Source organism: Hirundo rustica, chromosome 2 (genome assembly GCF_015227805.2).
Source record: "Hirundo rustica isolate bHirRus1 chromosome 2, bHirRus1.pri.v3, whole genome shotgun sequence".
Classification (NCBI taxonomy): domain Eukaryota; kingdom Metazoa; phylum Chordata; class Aves; order Passeriformes; family Hirundinidae; genus Hirundo; species Hirundo rustica.
The window spans coordinates 22,396,122-22,418,199 of record NC_053451.1 but is presented as its reverse complement, the minus strand read 5'-3'; the positions used below and the strand labels follow the sequence as shown (position 1 = coordinate 22,418,199).

At 42.0% G+C, this 22,078-nt stretch overlaps 1 protein-coding gene across 14 annotated transcripts in view; it reads left to right on the top strand.

Moving 5' to 3' along the window:
• Positions 1–22,078, top strand: part of LUZP2 (leucine zipper protein 2) — an 84,762-nt gene that overhangs the window by 46,630 nt on the left and 16,054 nt on the right. For 6 of the 14 annotated variants that reach the window (XM_058424156.1, XM_040057295.2, XM_040057293.2 and 3 more), the window contains 7 exons: positions 729–807; positions 8,407–8,469; positions 11,245–11,307; positions 12,723–12,816; positions 13,321–13,495; positions 14,921–14,983; positions 20,184–20,423. In XM_058424156.1, the coding sequence (XP_058280139.1) occupies positions 8,451–8,469; positions 11,245–11,307; positions 12,723–12,816; positions 13,321–13,495; positions 14,921–14,983; positions 20,184–20,423 (654 nt within the window). In that variant the 5' untranslated portion in view covers positions 729–807; positions 8,407–8,450. Of the gene's footprint in view, positions 1–728; positions 808–7,105; positions 7,365–8,406; positions 8,470–11,244; positions 11,308–12,722; positions 12,817–13,320; positions 13,496–14,920; positions 14,984–20,183; positions 20,424–22,078 lie in introns of those variants that run through there. The other 8 variants (XM_040057300.2, XM_040057296.2, XM_040057299.2 and 5 more) reach the window with 5 other exon arrangements.

The following is a 22,078-nucleotide window of genomic DNA, read 5'->3' as shown; positions in this document are numbered from 1 at the left end:
GGCTAAATTATTATCTGTTACTGTGTATAAATCCAGTTTTGGTTTGGATCTTCCTTGAGAGTTTATCCATACAAGCAGCAGCCCTCCAAAAGCTCTACAGCTGTTAGGAGATGTGTCATGTTACTACTTTGCTGCAACTCCAAAGTGTCATATGCCGTGGGTAGAAAATTCTTGCAATTTGGAGGAAATCTCTGTAATGTGAAGGGTTTTCACTTGATTCAAATAAAACCCAATCCAAGCCATTATCCCCTTCTTCTTTCTTTTATGCCAGAATCTTCTACTGAATTTTTTCTTGCTTGCCTCTAGAAAGTGCCGTATGAGGTTGAATTTTATCAGAGCTCGATCGATTTGTTTATTTTAAGGCAGATATAAACTAGTTCTTATTGATAATAGCATGTCTCTGTGTCAGTGCATTTTCACTTGCCTGCCTTCCTCTCTTTTTTTGGTGCCAATCATTTTTGTTAGAAATGATGCGCTGGCAGATGTTTTGCACAGCAGGCCATTCAGTAGATATAGATATGAGTGGGCAGTTTGCATCATAGATCATTTTTCTTTTGCTTTGGAACTATCCTTCATGGAGTCGTCGTGATTTTATTTGTGAGACCCATACACAAAGTACATCTGTTTGCTGCTCTGAATAGTTAAAGGTCCATTTTTTTGAATCTGAAGAATTCTTTCCTAATGGAAACTTGTGTTGAAGTTTGTGTTCTGTGTTTTCAATAAACTAGGGAAATGAAATCTCTCCAGGAAGCCTTCCAAAAGCAGCTTCATGAGGCAGCTGAGAAAGCAGAGAAGCAGCAGGCTACCGTGAGTGATTCTCTTTCTTTCCTTATTCTTGTTATTTTTCTGTTGTTTCTTAATCTTGCCTTGCAAATTTATTAGCTCAAAAAGCGTTGTAAAAAAAGAATGGATTTCACATATATGTTAGCACTCTGCAAGCTTCAGAAGAAAGGAGCTGGAAAAAATTTCAACGTTCTAAAATGTTAAGGTTCCCGTCTTCCCTTATTTCTGTGGGATTTAGGGATGTTTACACACTTTTGGAGACTTTAGCCAGGAAATTTAGGCCTGACTCCTCTCCCTGGTGACTGATCTTTATGGACCCTCATGTCTCATCTATACTGGTACACACTGTCATACATCCATTGACTTTTTGGGAATTACTCTGGATTTTCAGCAACAAAATAGGAGTGTCTGATTTTGACCATAGTAGAACTAATTATCGCTGTAGAAGGTATGAAGTCCCATTAAGATTTCATGCTTTATTGAAATTCTGCTTCTGGACAAACTGCCCAGATGTTTTGACTTTGGTGTAGCAATGTCATGTTTTGGAGCATAAATGGACACATTTTGTTACTGGGGGGGGGGAAAGTAGAATCATGTTTACTGAGATGAAAGTATATTGCTGTGTTGGTTGGTAGTATTCCCATAACATGGACACAACTGAGCATGAGTTGACTAGAGAATTTCCAGAGGTTCCTTCAGACCTTAAGTGATGTGATTAAGACCTTTTATGATGTGAACTCTGGACTTGAAAACAACCTGCTAGAAGTGTTTATAGATCTATTTCGTATTTCATATTGGATAGCTACTGAAGAATTTACTAAGATTTTGCCGTCTTCCACTGTCACAAAGCAAGGGTTTGTCCAAGACAGAGGTTTAAATGTAATTATTAAAGTCAAGAAATATTTACAGTGCCTTATTTCATATGACTATGATTTGTATGTGGCTTTACAACCTCGGTGAACAAAATGTGAGAGCATATGTTTTGCCACCTTCTAGTTAGAAACAGCCTAGATTGCGGACCAAACTATTCCTTTTGCAGCTTTCTTCCGGTTAAGCTGATTTTTCAAAACACATTTTTCCCTTTGTTGCTCAAAAGTCTGAAGAGTAAAGATGTCTTTTGTTCTTGTGTACCACGCGACATACAATCAGTGTATTTTTGGTACTTGTATTTTTGTCTAGAGAAATAAGAAAGAACTTTTATCCTCTTCAGAAGAGAAAAGAAGTAATCAGAAAGCTGTATTGAGTTTGAAAAGGGTGGCATATTTTGGTGATCTTTCTTGTTTTAGGATCCTTTTGTACTGAGACAATCTGTAACTTGTCTGTATTGAATCCTAGAGCGATAGAATGTTAAGGGTTGGAATGGACCTTAAAGATCATCTGATCCCAAGCTCCCCTGCCGTGGGCAGGAACACCTCCCACCAGACCAGGTTGCTCACAGGCTTACTGAACCTGGCTTTGAACACTGGTTTTGAAAGGGTTGGGTATCCACAGCCTCCCCAGGCAGCCTGTGCCGGTGCCTCACCTCTCTCACCGTGGGAGATTCCTTCTTAGTACCGAACCTAAATCTCCCCTCTCTCAGTTTGCACCCGTTAGTCCTTGTCCTGTGGCTGCAATTCCTGCCGAAGGGTCTCTCTCCGGCTTCCCTGTAGGTCCCTTCCCACCCTGGAGGGTTGCTCTGGGCTCTCCATGCAACCTTCTCTTCTCCAGGCTGAGCGGCTACAGCTCTTTCCGCCTGTCTCCAGAGGGGCTGTGCTCCAGTGCTCCCTTGAGCTTTGTCGCCCTGCTCTGAACTGGCTCTGGCAGTTCCACGTCGCTCCTACGCCGGGGGCACCAGAACTGTGCACAGCGCTCCAGGTGGGGTTCCACAGGAGCAGAGCGTGGGACAGTCACCTCCTTCAGTACAGTTCTGAAATGAGAAAAGCGTGAGTATCCGGTTGTCTCCGATAAGAACTCAGAACATACCGGTCCAAAGTTGACATTGTTTTCAGGTGCATTGAATGCATTCCTGTTGACTTTATCAGCACAATGAATTCTGGTCCTACAAATGGAAGGTAGAGAACACATTTCAATATCGAATCTCTTGATTCGATTTTGATACTCAAGACTAATTCAGGTGTGGATTACACGAATCTCAGATGCAGTGAATGGATTTGTTTGTGTTTGTTACATAGTGCTTTTTTTATTTGAGCAACGGTGCACATTCAGTCCCACTCCAGCGCTTTGCAGAGCGCAAGATTTGTTCTAGGCGGAACCACATCTGCTGTTAGCTGTGAGCGAACTATCACCTGGTGCAGAAGCCAGGAAAAGCTCCTCTGAGTGTATGAGAGAACCTGGCGTGGAGTGGTGGCAGATGGTTAAAGAATCTGAATTCCCGAGCCTCTTCCAATACTTGCCGTTAGGAGCATATTAAACTTGCTAATAATTCTGAGGAGATCGGAACTGTGTCCTTGGTTTGGGACATTTACTTCTTTATGCCTCCGAGTACAGTGTACATAGTGGAACTCAACAACACAGTGAGACCGAATGAATATCTGAAAAGTGCCTCAGGATCCTCAGATGAAAATTCCAATAGGAATGGAGAGAGATATTATTACTGACACACCAGGTGGTTTTATACCTGGTTTCTCTGTGTGTTCCACGTTTTTCTGAAAACGATGTGAAATCTCTGGAAGAAGGTCTAAGTACTTTAATGCAAGACTAGTGAGAGGGTGGGAGCTTGAATTTAATTCTACTTTCATTAATTGGGAAACTTGTTTCTAATCCAGTTTAAGCGCTTTTGATATTATAGGACTTGGTGAAGTAAATCTTGATTTTCATCAGAGTAAATGAAAGTAGAATTTCGTTTCACAAGGACTAATAAAGCACCGGTGGGAGGGGGAAGGGTGGAAAGACGTATTTCTTTTCTGCACTTGCCAAGGAGGCGTAGTACAGTGCTTACGTATGTATGTTAATTGGCTGTATAAATTCAACGGGTAACACCTGCCTGAAGGTGCTCTTTATTAGGTCAATGTAAAAGCCTAAGTAAGAATTCACGTGAATTAAGTCAACTTAAATGAAAAATAACCGGGAAATTACTCGAGGGCTCTGACCAAAGCGAAAGAACAAAGGAGACGCAACAGCCGTACGTTAGACTTTGCATTCGTGTCTTCTCGTGCGACGTGTTTTCACACGCGTGGCATAAAGGGTTCATCAGAAGCAGAGACAGCAGTGTTGCCAGGCTTGCGTATCCATCTCCTGACCCTTTCGGACTGGAGAGGCCCAGAGCTGTAGGCAGCAGCAAAGCTGCTGTTCTGAGCGGCTGCTGAAGTGTTGGTGGGTAGCAGCTGTGGCTGGGAGAGGGCAGCCAGCGGAGCTGCTGCTGGGTAGGAACGACCTTCAGAGGGCAGAGGCAGCAGCTCAGGCTCGAGGAGAGTAAAAGGACGTGTAGAGGCATTCCTGCCCTCTGGAGTAGCAATGGCACTGAGGGCTGACCTGGGGATCTCAGCAGGGTGAGCGCTGCCTTTCTGGGGGGTGTCCTGCCTCTGGGGCACTGACAAAGAGCAGCAGTGCTCTCTGGTGGCACAGGTCTTTCCTGGAGAATTGATGGCAGATCTCAGCTACATTTATGCCTGCTGTTTCAGCTGTTCTGTCTGGGATGATAAAATGTGCAGAGAAACACTAGGCATGATAAGGATGGTTTAACTTTTAGACTAGTCCTGCATTGCAAAGTTCAAGGTCAAATACAGTCTTCCAGAAAGTCTTTGGTTGTGAAGGATCGTCTCACGCTGGAGCTGTAGGTTATTTTATATCTAAAAACATTTCAGAAGGACCATCCTGGGTTTAGTTATGCAATATGCGTCTAAAATATGTGAGACGTCATTCCAAATAACCTGATGTCCTCTTTAACAGTCGCTGAAGGTTGACAGAGATTTTTGTTCTGCATTTCGCATCCAATTACCTAAGCAATTTGTATTAAGTTTTTGTGCGGTGAAAACAATATTAACTACATCAAGCTGTTACCTCTAAATGTGAAGCGGAGGCGCTTCGTCCAGCAGTGGAGTTGGAGATCAGGGACTCATTTTCACTTTTGTTAACAAAAAGGCACAGAGCAAATGGCACATGTAACTTGAAAGTGTCTTGCTTTGTTTGTTTGGGGTTTTTCAGTGAATTTGAATAGATAGAATAAGTATTGATTCTGTATGTCTTCATTAGGTTAAAAGGCTCTTAGATCTTCTGGGAGACTGTCTCTTTGCTTGGCTGTACAATTGTTTGCGTGTTAAGAAGTAGCTACATTTTTAGCAAGTTTGCAGACTTCTTTCCCATTAACTGCAGCTAAAGTTTATATAAAGAGCTGGCCGGTTCTGGATGAGGGACAAGATAAAGAAGCATGGAAACCCTCAAAAATAGTTTGGCCAAGTAGAGTAAGTTTAGTCTACCTTTTCTGGTTTTTTTCTGTTGGTATTTTATATCACGCTATCAATTTTAAAGAAGATATGCTAATGGATTGCTTGGCAATACAGATACAGGACTGTCTGTCAAAGTAAGGGAGAAAATAGGCCTGTGTGATTTCCTTGTTTTGCTCAGTGTTCATGATGAGAAATGAGAATGAAGTAACATTTTCTGTGTGACTTACAAAAAGAACCCATAAACCATATGGGTATTTTTAAATCAGTAGGGTTTTTCTAGTAATAAAAGACTATCAGAATGTGGGGACTTTGGACTCCCATACTTGGAAGATTTTTAGTAAAAAGACCTGATGGTCTTTTCCCTTCAAAAATAGTTGTTTTTTCCTAGTAAAAGCTTTTCTGACCGTTCATTAAGTCCTAAATGTTCCTTTGACAAAAGTTTCATTTACTAATCAAACTCTAACTTGCAGCTTAGAAGTTCCATTCATCTGAGAAATACTAGTGGGTAAAAGTCTATTTAGCTTTGCTTTTAAAAGTGTTTAGCACACTGTAGAACACTTTTTGCCCGAAGGAAAGAACATTTTCTATGTTTTACATAATAGCCTAAACGGCTCCCTCTGGCTTTCAAAGTCAATTTTTACACTCTAACTTGAAAATTAGACCAGGAGAGGACCAGTGAGTGTGTCAGGGTTTCCAGATACGGCCAAAATAGTCGAGTGTTAATGAATGAATTTCAGCTACGCCTTAACTGCTCATTCTAGTCCTGAGCGAGACACAAGAAGCGTGGAGGTGAGTGAACGTGCTTACAGCTGAGTCTTGGCTGCGCAGTGACGATGTGATGTTGGGATTTTGCCATCCTCTCATGGCTAACTACTATTGTTTGACTCTTAGAATTAGGTCGCTGCCATCTGCTAAAGCATTCTCTATTTTGATGGGGGAACGTTTAATTTAAACATTTCAAGGTCACCAACTGCTGTGAGTAGAGGAATGGAAACTGTTGTCTTTATTTAATGAACATCATGAGCTCTGAAGCACACGGAGCTCTGAGTCTCGTGGGTGACTGTCTCCGTGATATGGAAGCAGTGTCCTTGCGTAGTACTGAAAAGTTCAGCCTTAGGACAATGTATTTTCATTATGTATTGTCATAATTGCAGCCAGATAGCAATTAAAGGCAGGCAACCTGTTAATTTAGAGCTGGGTATAAATGTCTGTTCTTGCTTATTATACTGTCAGGATTTGATGACTGAAAGTGGTATTTTTACATCTCTTCTAAAAAACGATATTATGTCTTGTCCTTGAGACTTACTAAAAGCGTCGTGCAAATGGTCTGGTAGGGACTGATCTGCCTTAAAGCATGAAGCTGCACGCACGGGCACACTGAAATGGATAAGTAAAGTTACCCCTTCGTTGGCTCCAGCAGACAAGTCATAGAAATCCCTCCTATGCAGGGCTCCATAGCTGTACTTTGTGACTAGGTGGTTCTTCATTTGTCAGAGACTTAGTAGGAGACCCTTGAAGTGCTGTTCTAATATAAAGGCGAAAATTAATGTGTTCCTAAATAATGCTTCTATTATTTTTGAAAAAGGAAGGGATGTAAAAATATTTTTTCTGTCTTAAATGCCTCTTCCCTGACAGATCCAAGCTATGTAGAGAGAATAATTTTGGTATCACACCTCTTTAATTATTTCATATATGTTCACAGCTAGAAGTGAAGTGCCTTGAAGGAATATTAATATTCCTGAGAGACAGGTGTAAGAAAGGGAACATTCTTTATTGGAGGCTAGTATATTCGTTTATTCAGTATTTAATGGTAGATAGCTGGCAATTCCTTTGAACAGCTGAAAAAACAAAATGACCACAACAAATAGCCGTATCGTGTTTCTCCTCATTCATCTTGATCTAATATTTGGATTATGACCTTTATTTTTGTTGTGCAGAATCTTCATATCTATTATCTCTACGTGCACTAAACTTCAGAGCTGGTGGATGCCGTTGCTCGGCAGGTGCCGAATAAAGCGCCGTTCTCAGCCGGCAGGCGGATGTGGCGTCAGTATTTCCACCATCAAAGCACTTAGACAAAACTTTGGAAGAGTTTGCAGAAGAAGTTCTGTTTGTGCACGTCGGGTGGCGCTGGTCTCGTGGGCCCCCTACGTACATTTCTTTCTCAAGTGACGAAAGCATTCTCTTTGGATACGGGTGAGAGTGCTGGCAGTTCGCTGATGGTTTCTAGATTACTGGCATGTCTGCTGGAGTGTGGGCATGATTCTAAGAACAGCTCTCAGGTCATGCAGATTGGGTGTCATTTCTTTTTTATCTACATGACATCCAAACCATTAACCTTTGGGTCAGTGTCTCTGTAATCCGAACCTGTTTCTTACAGGAGTTTTTGGGGTTTTTCCTTAACAAATCTGTTGCAAGGTGAGAGCAGCTGCGGTTTCCCTTGAACTTGGGTAGAGTTTTGTGCATCAGCAGCATGGGACACTGGGGAAACAGGCATGCTAATTGAACTATCCAAAAGCATCTTCCTTCAACGTAACAGAAATGTCTTCTTTTAATCCTAGTTGTTTATAATTACCTCCTCCTTCCTCCCACTGCATGCCATAAGCCGTGATTAAAGCTCCGTCCTGAAAAAACTCATTTGTAGAAACAATTTTTTAACCTGTGTTTGATTAAATTCAGTCTTAAGCCTCGTGACTGGAATTTCTGCTTGCCAAGCCAAGCCCACTTAAGTGGGCTCTAAAGACCATATTTGAATGCTTTCATGTACAACACACTTAATTCCAGAGGTGGGTCTGACTAGAAGCAAGGCCTTTGATTAGGACCAACACTGTAGCATTCAAATAAAATAACTGCGTTAGAAGCCAGCTGTGTTCTTAGAGGGGAAAAACATTTTTGTTGGAAAATCGGTTGATATGGTTTTAAAAATTCCTCAGTTCTTTGACGATCACGTTGAACTACCTTGTGAAAAATAAACACTTTGTCTACTGCTACAAAACAAAAGTAAGCCTATTTACGTACAGCAATTTTCTTCTTTTGAATATAAGTTTTCTAGCAAGTATGCTAAATAATTGTAGATTTAGCAAATACTTGACCTGTGGCATATACCAATTTGGTATGTAAGGAGAATTTTTTGGTTTGGTGGTTAGTTTTTTTCCAAAACTTTTAAAAGCATAAAAAATAACTAGTATTTGCAATTACATCTCAGCCACTCCCACTCATCATTTCTTTAAAATTGTAGATTAACTTTTTGAAGACCGAAATGGAAAGGAAGAGCAGAATTAAATGAGACCTCCAAAACGAGGTAAGAGGAACATTTGATTGTCATCTCAATTCAGATTTCATACTGGGAGAAAGCGTGGTTTGGCTTCATATATAAAACACATTATTGTGGTAGGCAAAAAAGGCACCAGGGAGATTCTCTGAGCAGAAAAACAAACGAGAAGGACTGTGTGCAGTTTCGAAATAGTGTTTCCTTGACAGCAATGGTTGACTCCACGCTAGTGGTGCTTAGTTTGAGAGCACACCTCTGTAACTTTCGCTGCTTTTTCCGACAGGAGGTTCTGTAGATTGACACAACAGTGAAACTTTGTTCATATTGTTACTGCTTGCTTTAAAAAGAACTAGCAAGAGGAGAAAGGAAATGCCATCTCAGAGCTGAGATGACTAATAAAATTTAAAAAACCCTCAAACTCCTAAAATGCTTTTTTAAGCGCTGTATGCTGTATCAATCCCAGGTTGATCCCAAAATTCCAAATAAAATATAAGACTTGTTTTAAATAACCTTTATTGTTATTGAGCTGAATTTATTTTGAACTCTGTTCTTGGAATAGAAACATGAAGTATTTGAGCAGCATTACATTTCATTTCCCCCTTATCCTCCCTTTCTCTCCAAACAGTTTGCCTAAATCAGGATGTAGTTTCCCTCTCCGTTTCTTTATTTTGCAAAGAGCTTTGCGCTTGAAAATGTTTTATTCGTACGATGCCTTGTTCTCTGGCTAACCAGGCTTCTTGTCTTTATCTGCTTTGGTCAGTTCTTTTGCTTTTCTTAACTATTCTGAGTCTGTGCATATGAAAACTCGATCTCAAAGCTGTCATTTAAACGGGGATCTCTGATTTCTTTGCTCTACCAGAGTGTATATCTAGGGTCAATCTGAAAAGCAATGTGTACGTTGCTTTTTAAGTCATCAATGTGTCCTGGTTTTGGACAGGACGGGAATAATTTTTTACAGTAGTCAGGGAGGGGGCACGGTCAGACCATAATGTTATTTGCTGTCAGCTCGCATCACTTGCCAGGGGCAGGAACAGGGCACTCTCTCCTTTCTGGCTCTGTTGGAGAGAGAAAAGCATGGTGACCGAAATGGTCTGGTACTGTTTTATTTTCAGAGTAAGTTGTTTTTCTTACACCTTTTGGTATTGCTATTGTTGCTGTTCATTTTCTGATCTCATTGCTGTTTCTAGTCAATCGTTCTTATCTCAGCCTGTGATCTTCCCCTTTGTGCCCCCAGTTCCCAACTCCATTCCTGGAGTGGAAAGTGGGAGGGGAAGGAGGTGAGCGAGGGAGCTGCTTTGGGAGAGTCTCACTGGGGTACTGAGCTGGGGAGCGCTCTTCCTCAACCACGACAGTAGGAAATGTCTCTTCCAGCTCCTCATGTGGATTAGGCCAAGCTCTCAGTTGTCTCCATCTGCAGTCAAAAGTGCCTTGCTTTCTTCTCTCACCCGTTACCATGGGATGCTCTGCAATTGAGCCTGTAAACTCCAGTAAATCCTATCAGTCTCATCCTATTGACCAGCCATTAAAAAACCTTTTACTGAACACAAGTAGATACTTCATTAATCAGCATTCATACTGTCTGACTGTTAATGATTTGCTTAGGTAGGTCAGTAGACTTCTCTAATATTTACTGTATTTGTGGCACATTTTAGAAAACCCGCTTTGAACGGAATCTTTCTTTTGGCAGCAAATATTAGCTACTGAAAAGGAACCAAAAGCTCTCCCTACCTAATGGCTTTCTATTAAACTTCTGTACCACGTTTGTTCCCTAAAAGTATTTAATCTTATATCAGATTTTTTGAAATTTGACTGAATTTAAATGCTACGATTTTGAGGAAAGGTTACGTTATTTAGGTCCTGCCTCCAAACACTGAATGCACATTGCTTTTTATAATCTCATCAATTTGGATGTGCTATATATTTAAATGATTGATAGCATTTTATGTGTAGGTTTTGAAAGAATGATCTGCATACAGATATGTAGAGACAGATGATGAGAATGCTTCCTTCATAGCTGCTCTTGTTCTTTCAAGTAGTGCGTTCACCCTCAGTTTTGTGTCGCCCAATTGTGCATTTTGCAATCTTAGGCTCTTCTGTGACTGCGAAAATAGTTTCCTATTTAGCTGTGCTCTCTCAGCACGTCCCCTGGCGCCATTCAGCTCTGCCATTTGGAGATACAAAAAGATGGCAGCAGCCTCCCAGCTGAATGCAGCAGCTGTCACGTAGTGTGTGAGGAGAGGACACTGCACACAGCGGCGATTTTGAGCCCAGGGACGGAGGCAGAAAGCTTTTTATTTTCAGCGTGGAAGCTCTGTGAAGAACATGTGAAGAAAATTAGCAAGTTGTCCTCAAGAGCTCTGACTTTTGTGGGCTGTTACAATCCAGTTTTAAAAATGGTTGGAGAGATGCCTCTGCCCAAGTCCAGGTGCAAATGAGACCATATGCCCAAGTCAATAGTATGGATTTTGTTGACCAGTAAATACGAGGTAAAGAGAGATAGGAAGAAATAGAGAAAGGGAGAGGAGAGAAGGAGAGTGACAGAGAGACAGATTAAGTAGAAAATATCACCACTCCTGTTCCTGATGAAGCAAACTTTAATGCAAATGCCTTTTAGAACTCTGTAAGAGGATACTGTGCCTTGATGAATCTCTCTTGTCTTCTTAATATCTTTGCTGGTGACTTGAAGATGTTATCAATATATAAAATAAAGCCAGTATAATCAAACAGTTAAAGGGTCCCCTAATATTTTAGTAACACTTACTAATATTTTTTTTCGGGTTTTTTTTTTTTTTGTCCCACTCTCAGGACAAAGGCCTCAAAAACAAGCTCTTGTCAGGAAACAAGCTTTGTGGTATTCATGCAGAAGAGGTAAGGAAGACTCCTCTCCACTCTAAATCTAATGTACCCAAAAGAAGTTTGCATCAAAACCTTTTGTGCTGAGGTTCTGGTGTATTATACACAAGAATATATATATATATATACACCCACCAGATTACAGAATATGTATTATGTTTCTATGGTGAGTGTTCCTGAAGCGCTCTCATCCCAGCTCATTTCTGTGACTTCACAAGAAGCAGCTCAAAGGTATTAGAAAGCAAGTTGCAAATTCAGGTTTTTGCCAAATGGACGTGCCTGCGATGTAACTCCATAGATATCTACATCTATAACATATGTAAACCAGATTTCATTTCCATGATTTCCATGTCTGTGCTAAGACAGGAATTGTGAAAGGCTGTTTTGAAATTAACATGGAGACGGGAAAGAGCTGTTATTGTTGATTCCCAGAATGTTTCATTATTTCAAGGGGAAAAGGGTCGCTTTATGAAACTGAGGGAAAGAAATCTCTCCTCTGCTGAAGAGCAAGAGAGATAGTCAGTACAAAAAGCCCTGTATTTGGCAACTTCCTCAATGTAGAAGTACCTGCATTCATGGGAGCTCTCCCTTTCTTTAACTTTTCATTTAAAAAAGCTCTTAGATGTGAATGTGATTGACTCACATGACTTTAGTCTGGGTTTTCTCCGTATATCATTTCCGTTAAGGTGACTGCACCTTGCCGGAACGAAACCAAAGCATAGAAAATTTCTTCTGTACTAAAATTTTCCTAATGATGGTTGAATGCCTTTTCTTCATTACTCTCTACCTTTTAACTCAGAGATCAGTACTTAGGAGGTCAAGTTTCTGATCAATTCTCAAAGGTAGGAAATAATAGGGGTAGGAGTAATTTTTTAAGTTTTCCGAAGTTTGTTACCTTCCTTTATCGCTACTGTTGCTTTCAAACATGTCACAGTGTAGGAATGCAGATGTATTTTCTCCCCTTCTTTACTGCTTGGAAAAGCAGCAGTGCGTGCAAATAGTTTTCTGTCTCCCACCCCCTTTTTTGAGTTTGTTTTTCTCAGTGTATTGGGTTTGCAAGGCAAGGTTTTGGTAGTGGGGAGAGCTGTTGGGGTGGCTTCTTCTGGGAAGCTTCCAGAAGCTTCCCCTGTGTCCACCACTCTCCCTGAGGAGGAAGCAGCAGCAGAGATGGGATTGACTGGGGGCATAGCCCTCATTCCCTGTCTCCCTGTGCTGCTGGGGGAGGAGGAGGAGGTAGAAGCTGGGAAGCAGAGGAGGGGAAGCTGTTTTTAAGATCCTTTTACTTCTTGTCCTGCTCGGGTTTTGATTGGTAATAAATACAGTTAATTTCCCCAAATCCAGTCTGTTTTGCCCATGATGGTAATTGGTGAGCAACCTCTCTCTGTCCTTCACTCATGAACCTTTTGCTCTATTTTCTGTTCCCCTGCCAGCTGAGAAGGGAAGCGATGGAGTGGCTTTGGTGGGCACCTGGCATCCAGACGGGGTCAAACCACCCCAACTAGCTGCATCATATTTGAATCTTTGGTAATTAACTTGGAGATCTTTTCTCTGATTATGTCTCTTTTAATATTTGCATCTAAGGATTAGGCCTGAGGATGATTTGATTTGATTGCAGTGTGACGAGCCCCGGCAGTCAGAGATCTCCAGAAAACTAAACATAAATGAAGTAATAGTCAAGACTGTGAGTGTATTTCAAAGGGTGAGAATCTCTTTATGAATCGTCCTGGCAAATTTGCAGCTATTAAGCGTGTTGCCGTTGGAGCAAACAGAAATGCTACAGGAGCGTCCTTTTTTTGCGGTCATTTTGGCAGCTAGGTTGTGCCAGCCGGAGAAACACAGCGTGTTTTCTGGTTTTAATGAAGTGCCGTGGTCACCAAGCATAAGAACTGCGTGAACTCAGTCTCCTTTGGGTCATTCTGTCCAGTCCTTTTGTGGGTACAATTGCCTAGCAGGGAGCCCTGCTTCGTTTTGCTCCCTCGGGCTGCGTGCAGACAGACACAGACGGCGATTCCTTGTTTGTGCTTGCAGCAGTGGGAGCCTGCCTGGGATCCTGCAGGTATTGCACGGCTGCATTTTCTTCTCCAAGAAGTCTTGGAGAGACGAAGGCAGAGGGCTGCAACCATTGGGGTTTCCAGGACACAGAAAGGGACGCGTGCCAGGGCAATCCTACCAGACTCTGTATTTTAGAGGCCTGTGTTTAATGGTAAGTGCATCTGTCTGGCTCTGCTAAGGGCTCCTCTCCCTTGAAGCACAGAAAATCTGCAGAACAACCCAATTCTGTCACAAAGAGTTACGGGTCATGCGCGTGCCTTTGACCTGTACTGAATGTATTCAGCTTTATGACTTAATTTCATCACAGGCTTCATACTGAGCAAATGAGTTATACCTTAACTGTAACTCTTAGATTCCTCCACAGCCTATCTGGATGCCTTGTGTATGACAGAAACTGCAGACTTTATTAAGCACAGCCCTGAGGACAATTAAAAGTCGGTGAACATTTTCTCACTGGTCTTTAGGTGATGTGGAATATATTCCATAGCTGAAGTGATTGTGCTGCCCAGGTCAGAGGACAGTGCTATTGAAGGAAGTATCGGCAGATAAAATCACAGGACGAAGAATTCTGCTGGGCTGATCTTGGCTGTTTGTTTCAGATTTTACAGAATACCATGACCGTTTTGGCCGTACTATTTAAACATTTAAAGAAGGTTCTAAAATTCTGTCTTTAGATCCATTCAGCCTTCCCAAAAGTCTGTCACTGCATTTTGACTGCATCAATTGGAAAGCGATCAAATCTTTCCTGAAATTCCAGCTTATGGAAGATATACTACTTTTGTAATACGTTATGTTTATGGAATGCTCTTTCAGTAAATGTGAAAGAGACTTGTAATCCATTCCAAGGACTTGAAAACACTTGGCATTTATTAATACAAGAAAATGTATTGAGTATCAGTCAGGACTGTGGGTTTTATTAAAAATAAATGACTGTTTTGAGAGGCTTCTCAGATAAATGGTGAAATAATGTTCCTTGGATACTTGGGTTTAGTACAAAAAATCCAAATCTATTATATTTTGTTTAAATTAATAATATATAGACTATTACTTAGAATTATTTTAAGGATCTATTTAACAATATATAAAATAAATATCATCTTAAACTGATATAAATAAGCGTAACTGTGCCTGTTTTCAAGGGCATGGTTACAAGCTGAAAACCCAATTCCTTTGGATACCACCTGGAACACCCTGATCTTTACAGAGCCTGTGGAGCCTTTTTACTTCTGAGAATAAGATTGTTTACTTTGAAGGTGATGCCTTCAGTTAGGCTTCATGGAAAGTATTAATAACAGCTCATGTGTAAAATGTGTAAGCCCAGCAGCTGTTCTTTATAGTACTAACTCAGCTATGTGCTTTAGGTGAGTGCCATTTTATGTTTTCCTCGGTACTTTTGCTTGGTTTAACTTGTGAACCTGGAAGAGCAATTGACAATTATTTGGAGGGGGGCATTCGACATTTGAAATCGGATCTAGATTCTGCTGTTCTCAGAGTTCACTATGCTTTTTTTTTTTTTTTTTTTTTAATATCTAAAATAAAATAAAATAAAAACTGACTTGATTATCCTTACTTTCAGTCAAAAAAGATCCAAGCCCAGCTGAAAGAGCTTCGTTATGGGAAAAAGGATTTGATTTTTAAGGTAAGTTTTATTTCACTATAGTTAGCTAAAGTATTCGGGTTAATACAGCATTGGAGTAAAGTAGGAATATTGTAGCTGCCTTTATCATTGCAGTTCTAAGGCATAAGTTTGTTCTGAAAAGAGCTCAAAACACAGACAAAAAACAGCTCAAAAACCAGACTTATTACCATAATGCACTTTCGGATATATAATACACTCACATCTATATTTTTGTGCTCACAAAAAGCAAGATTCTAGGTTCCTGCTGATGAATAAAGCCTGTTGCGCTATTCCATACATTCTGTGACATCTTTCATCTTTCTAACTGAATGATCCAATATTTTACAGATGCTTCTTGGTTTTCCTTTAATTAGCGCTCCTTCATGACAAAGTTAACTCTTGTTAACATTTAAAGCAAATCTCTGTGTTCATGATAAGCTTGAGCAATGTCATGTTCCTGAGGTCTGAAGACTGAAGGAAAACAAACCTGCTTGTGCATGTTTCACGTCTAAAGCCAGACACACTAAGCCGAGTAGAAGCCATTTGGTATAGTCTGGAAAGTTTTTTAAGTACCTGCTTGTGCTGAGTGAGAGGTGAACCGGTGTCAGGAATGAACCCCACGCAAAATCCCTTGCGCGAGGTCTCGAGTCGGAGCTTCCGTTTACCAGGAAGATTGAAACAAACGCTGGTTTCAAGTGACAAAGTCAGAACAGGACCTGACACGCTGCTGGTCAGGGCGGTGGGAGCAGTCCCATGAAATGGTGGTGGCATTCCCACGGGAGCGATGGAAGTGGTCCTGTCAAAAGAAGGAACCTGTGGAAAGGTCTGGTCCTTCTCTGGAGGTCCAGTGGTGGTGGTGGTGGAGAGCTCCTGTCCCCTGAGAATCCAGTGGTAGGTGTCGGGTCCCAAACCCCAGATTATATGGAGGCGGGAATGTTCGGTACATCCCCGAGGGTGGGGAGTTTCACACTGGGCTGATGTGATTCTGTGAGTTGTTCTGGGGAGTCCTTGATTAGCAGAGGTGACCCCTCAGGGTGGCTGCTGCTTCCCCAGAAGGAGTTACCGTGGTTGAGTGGTGGCAAAGGTGGAGAAACAGTGCTGCACCCACCTGAGGTTCATCAGAAAGTCACGGAGATGGTGGTAGGATACGTACTTTGGTTACACCCCTGTTGTAACCCAGGACGCTGCTTGATCAGAGAGAGGCTGCTAGGTTTGGGCAAGAACAGGTGATATTTCATTTCTAATTGCTTTGAGACTGGAAACATAACAGATTTAATCTTAGCATTGCTGTTGAGGCTGTTTTATGAAGCTGTTACTCTTCCTGATAAATGACATGGATAGTCTTCCTGCTGGCACAGCATGAACGTTTGGGATAAAATCCTGGCTGCTAGCCACTTTCATCTTCCTGGACTTTTACCTTTTCCACTTCTACTCCCTTCCCATCCCGCTCAACTTTTTTTTTTTTCCATGTGGCCTACTGAGGACTTGAGGGAAGTGTGTTCTCCACACAGTTCTGAGCACTGCAAGCTTCTGGGAGCGGTTCACCAGAAGGATGTATGTTGCAGGCTGTTAGATTTCTAAAGGGCATGAAGGAAAGCTGCAGCTCCTGTCCATCAAAAGAATGCTTTCTCTGAAGGAATTAATTCTGCAGGTACGTGTGAAATAAATAGGGAGGGATTGCTGGATTTCTACTTCATGTCACTGGCGTCAAGAAAGTATTTCTTAAATTCTGGTGCCTGTTACTGTCAATGGCTCTGTCCTGAACTCGACCTCTGGGGATTAACTGGGAGAGGAAGAGAAAAGGGGGAAAAAAGGAGCTTTCTCTTTAGCATTCCAGTGGATTGGTAGATCACATCTTCTTTATCATATCTTACTTACACTTCCTATGTTTTCAAAGGGGTTCATAATCTAGCTGATTATTAGGGAGCATATGTGCGTGTATGTTTATATTTTTAAACTCTCCCTATGTGATACAAAGCCACGGGACAGATAAGTAATGAGCATCACAAAAATTGTGATGGTCATAGTACCAAGGCCATAGAGCTTGTCAGTATCTCTACTGAGAGTATAATTTGAGTTCATGTCCCTTTGTCAGATTTCGGTCCCTTAGAGCATGCAGCACGTTATCCTTCCAAGAACTGACCTAAGTTGAAATTTGCTTTGCATTATAGTGCAAAAACGAAGAAATTATTAATAAAATTTGCCACCGAACGTTCTTAATTTTATCTCTGCCTTGGTAAGTAGGTACTGACTAGTTCTGAATGACACTACTCTTAATTACAATAATTGAAGTTATCATCCTAAACGCCTGATTCCGTGAAGTACTCGTAAGTTTAAGTGCTTTGCTAGATTGAGGTCCGCATTTGTTTCAGGCATTACAGACCACTTCTTTTTAAATTACTTCTCCTTCATTAACTGTCTTCTCATTGTTAGGCTCTATTGTCCTGGAAGAAGTCTCGATGTTTTACTCAAATAGGAAAGAATTCAAACTCGTTTGGTTTTTTGTTCGTGAAATGCAAATGTGCGTATGTGATAGTAATAAGGGGTGAAGAAAAAGAAATCTAGCGATGATTTTCAACGTCAGTTTATACAAGTGACCTGTATTTTTGAAATTCCTCTTGCAAATGTAAAAGGTGACCGTGCTTCAGTGGCATGGTTTGAGTATACCTTTGCTTTTTTCTGAGGCGCTTGCTTCGGAGTTTCAGACATATTGGATCCACTGCTTCATCTCTTTTCCCTTTTGTTCAAATTGTAAGACAAAATGTATTGGTAGACAGTCCTAGAAAAAAAAAAGTAGTTCAGACGTGAGTAGTAACAGCACCTGGCCTACGGATGGACTTCATCTTTGTGCCGTGGTAGAATTTAACTTTAAAGAAGCGAGCGAATAGGAGTGGCTATTGCACCAAATAATCCAAGAGCTCGGTACCTGAACAAACACTTCCTAGCCAACGAGTCAGGGAGGTGCCAGTGGGTGTTCTGTGGATGGTTTTACCACGAGTGACGTGGTTTACGATGGATCGGTTCCTGCTGGAACGCTGCGGTCAGGGTGGATGTTTACTGACCAAAGAGCTGCTCTTGGCCCTGGGGAGCGCTCGAGGCTTCTCCACGTGTTCAGAGCCACCAGGTGCCCAGTCAGCAGCGTTAAACCGGAGCACGTCTGCCAAGCGCAGCGCATGGCTGGAATCAGTGGCACAGGAGCGGCAAAGACAGAGGTGTGCGGATGGGAATGGCGAGCAGAGGGCGGGGATCGTAGTGGGGATGACCGGGAGAGAGGAGCAATGGACAGAAGAGGGAGGGGAGAAGCTTGCTCCCAGCACTTGACAAGCTCTGCTGCTCCTATAGAGTCATTTGGCTTGTTTCCACGATGATGCTCTTGAACTCACAGGTTTCTTTGAAGTGCAGCTTCGCAAAGTAAGAACAGGACTCTAATTTGCCCTCGGTATTCTTACGCTCCTCAATAATGTTTCAAGTACTGTGAGTGCTCAGTACCTCTGAAGGACTAAGGACCATATCACTGTTGCAAATTTAGAGTCCAAACCATTTTCCAACTTCTTTGAAACTCCTAGTTCTATGCAAATGAAGTCATTATTTGACATGTGAGAATCATTTAAATCACTTGCTATGGTAGAGTCAAATACAAAACTGTGTGAAATCATTTTTGTATCCTATTGACCGGATTTGGTAAATATCTGTACCATTCCTCCCTCTGAAGTGAAACCGATGCCATGTGTGTTTCCCTCCCTGTTAGCAAAGTTAATCACATGCCACAGTCAGCTGATTTCCCAGAATTTTAAATTACTTTTTTCTCTAATGAAAACAATGAGATTCTACGTTAGATACTGAGAGAGAGAGATGAACTAATAAAAGAAAAAGGAAAGAAAACAGGGAGAAACCACTAAAGACCTGATTTGGCAGAGAACTTGTGTAAACATTAGGATTACTTCCTGGGCCTGAAATTATTGATTACATATTGTAAATTTGTGACGATCTTTTATGGAAGTACTTTGTGTGCTGGCACATATATGACGATGCAAGTTTCAGGCTTTCCAATACGGTTTTATTTGTATACTGCTGGTGACCAGGCTTGATCCTAAACCACCCCATTTCACCCGTGTGCTTCCACCTCCCCCGGGATTTGCATCTGCACATACTAAAATTATCAGCTGCAGAATTCAGCTGACTTTGCATATTTGAAAAATCAGTGCATTAGATTTTAAAGCATTCTTCATTATGTTCAAAGGACCATTAAACTTGTTTTTTCCTTGCAGAAAGCTTTCAGAAAAAAAAACCCCAAAACCCCCAAAAGAAAGCGACGTCACTTCCTACAATTTTATTTGTACATTCATTTATCTAGCACAGAAAGAATGCTCTTATCTTTCTTGCTGCTTTTACGCTGCCCTGTTATGGTAAATGTCATTTCTGTAGTTCAGTGTTAAAAGGAGATGATAAGAGAAAACGGGGAACAGTTTCCCTTTTGGCATGTCATATCAACTTCCCTGAGAGAATACTGCAATTTCTCTTGCTTTCAGACGGGATCTTTACTCTGTGGTGTGTTTATTCACACCACAGTGTTTCTTCAGCATCTAGATCTTGTGCGATCTCCTTTGGGAAATTTACCAGAACTGTGTAGGAAAGACAGAACTAAACTAAAAATGCTATCATAAAATACCAGTTATAAACATAAATGCAATGCAGAATATTAGATTTTTTTTTTTCTTTTCCCCAGTGATCTTGCATCACATTATTAGGGATAATAAGTTCTATAAGCTACAGGTTGACTTCATCATGCTGCATAACAGCTGAATAGAGTCTGGAAGAGGAGACTTTGCTGTTGTTAATGCATTTAGAGGTAGCGTTTTTAAGCGTACTGATTTGAGAAAATAACCGTGAAAGACTTCAGATAAGACAGCGCTCTCTAAAAGGTTTCGCCTGACTTTGTCAGAAATTACAACTGAATCGAAAGTAGCAAACTGAGCCTCTGGTTAGTTCTATCTTTATTGATTTTATTATGTTTTCTGTTTGATAAATTTAATCTCATTGGTCTCCAGCGGCTTACATATTATTAGTGCTGTCCAAAGACTTTTTGAACTCTGTCAGGCTTGGTGCTTGTGACCATTTCCCTGGGGAGCCTGTTCCAGTGTCCAGCCACCCTCTGGGTGAAGAACCTTTCTTAACATCCACCCCGAACCTCCCCTGACACAGTGTCATGCCGTTCCCTCAGGTCCTGTCACTGGTCCCCAGAGGAAAGAGATGGGTGCCTGCCCCTCCCCTTCTCCTCACAAGGACGTTGTGGACTGTGCCGAGGTCTCCCCCCAGTTTCTTCTCCAGGCTGAGCAGCGCCCTCTTCATACGGCTTCCCCTCAAGGCCCGTCACGCCCTTTGTAGCCCTCCTTGGGACGCTGTCTGGCGGCTTCGTCTCTTTCTTACGTCGCGGTGTCCAAAACGACACGCAGGACTCGAGGTGAGGCCGTAGCAGCGCGGAGCAGAACGGGACAGTTGTGACCATTTGGGGTCCGCCTCGCGTGTAGCTCAGGCTCTTGTCCTGCCCGAGGTGTAGCCTTAAAGGCCTTTCAATCAGTCTCTGCTTTCTTCTCCGGCTCTGTCCAGTCTCTGTTCCAGGTCAGCCTTCCCAAGGCATCCAGCTGGTGATGCTGTGTGTGATGCCCCCCAGGACAGGGCTGGCCCTCCTGGCCGCAGAGCACTGCGGACTCACATTCAACTTGCCGTCGGCCGGGATCTCCGGGTCCCTTTTCACAACACTCGTTCCCAGCATCTCCTTCCCCAGTCTGTATGTCCAGCCGGGGCTTCGCCGTTCCAGGAGCGTTCGTTTGTACAGCTGTACTGAAAAATCATTTCGTAGGTAGCAATATAAAAAGGTTAATGATGTGAGAAATTCCTTGGTCCGGTTCTATGAGAAGTACGTCTGCACGCACAGAGTCGGCGTTCAGTCTTTTAAACATTGTGGCAATGTTTATTGTGATTTTGTATCCCGTATTTAGGAAAAATCCAGAAAGTTACTGAACGCGAGCAATTTCTTCTATCTTAGTAATTTTTTTCTCCAGTAAACCAGTGATAAATCCACTTAAATTTTGCAAACTGATAAAATGCACACCGATACAATTCTGTGGCGGGTTCTCTGTTACCAGACTAAAGGACCAAACCAGGGGTCTGATGCGTGCGTTGTGGCAGTGACCGGTGTTAGCTGTAAGAAATGTGATGCGGTGGAAATTAAGGACTGCAGTTCACAGGAGACTTTCCCACGTGCGAGCGAACGGTTGACTTCCACTTCGAAGCGAGTTTGGTTTTGACTAATGAAACTGTGGCTCTGGTGATGAATCAGAAGACGAAGGCCTAATCCTGTTTTAAAATGCGACTTAGCGGTTCTTTACGTGAGCTGGGAACTGAGAATTCCAGGCTTTTGACGTTTCATTTGGCAGTGCAGCCTATGCCTAATGCTAATAAACACCACGTTAGCCTTCTGCTGAGGACTACAGGCTTGCCTGAGCTCGTCACCTCCTCTGTGACGTGTGCTGGGAGGACAGTCATTACCCCAGCAGAGACCAAGTTAACCACCTTTCTAGGATTTACGCTAAACAGCAGTTCCGTGGTGTGGCTGTCCATTAAGCTGTGCTGCAATCAGCAGAGTGCAGGAGATCTTGAAAAGTGTGTCACCAAAAAAAATCTCCGGCTGGGGTTGAACTCCAGAAACCTGGGAGCGTGGGAGGGTGTTGAGGGAAAATGCACTTGCAGATGCTGGGTTGAAATAAAACTGTATTGCCCTTTATCTGACAAATGAGAATTTTATCCAATTATTCTGCACGTGCAAATGTATATTTACTTAATCAGAATTTCAGAGAACGGGCGAGTCCGGTGTCCTTCTCTATGGTTCCCTTTTCAAACAGGGAAAACAATGACTAGGCTGGTTTTATTGCAGGTACAAAGCAAAAAAATGCTTACTCTTTTTGGTTGCATAGTAACGTGTTATTAATGACAGGACTGAGAACCGCGGGAATCTGGGAGCTCCTGCTTCCCTGGAATGAAAAACTCTTGCAGAGAATGGATTTCCTTCAAGCGAGCAGCCTGGGTTGATACACTTGCTAGGCAAGGAGAGAGAAA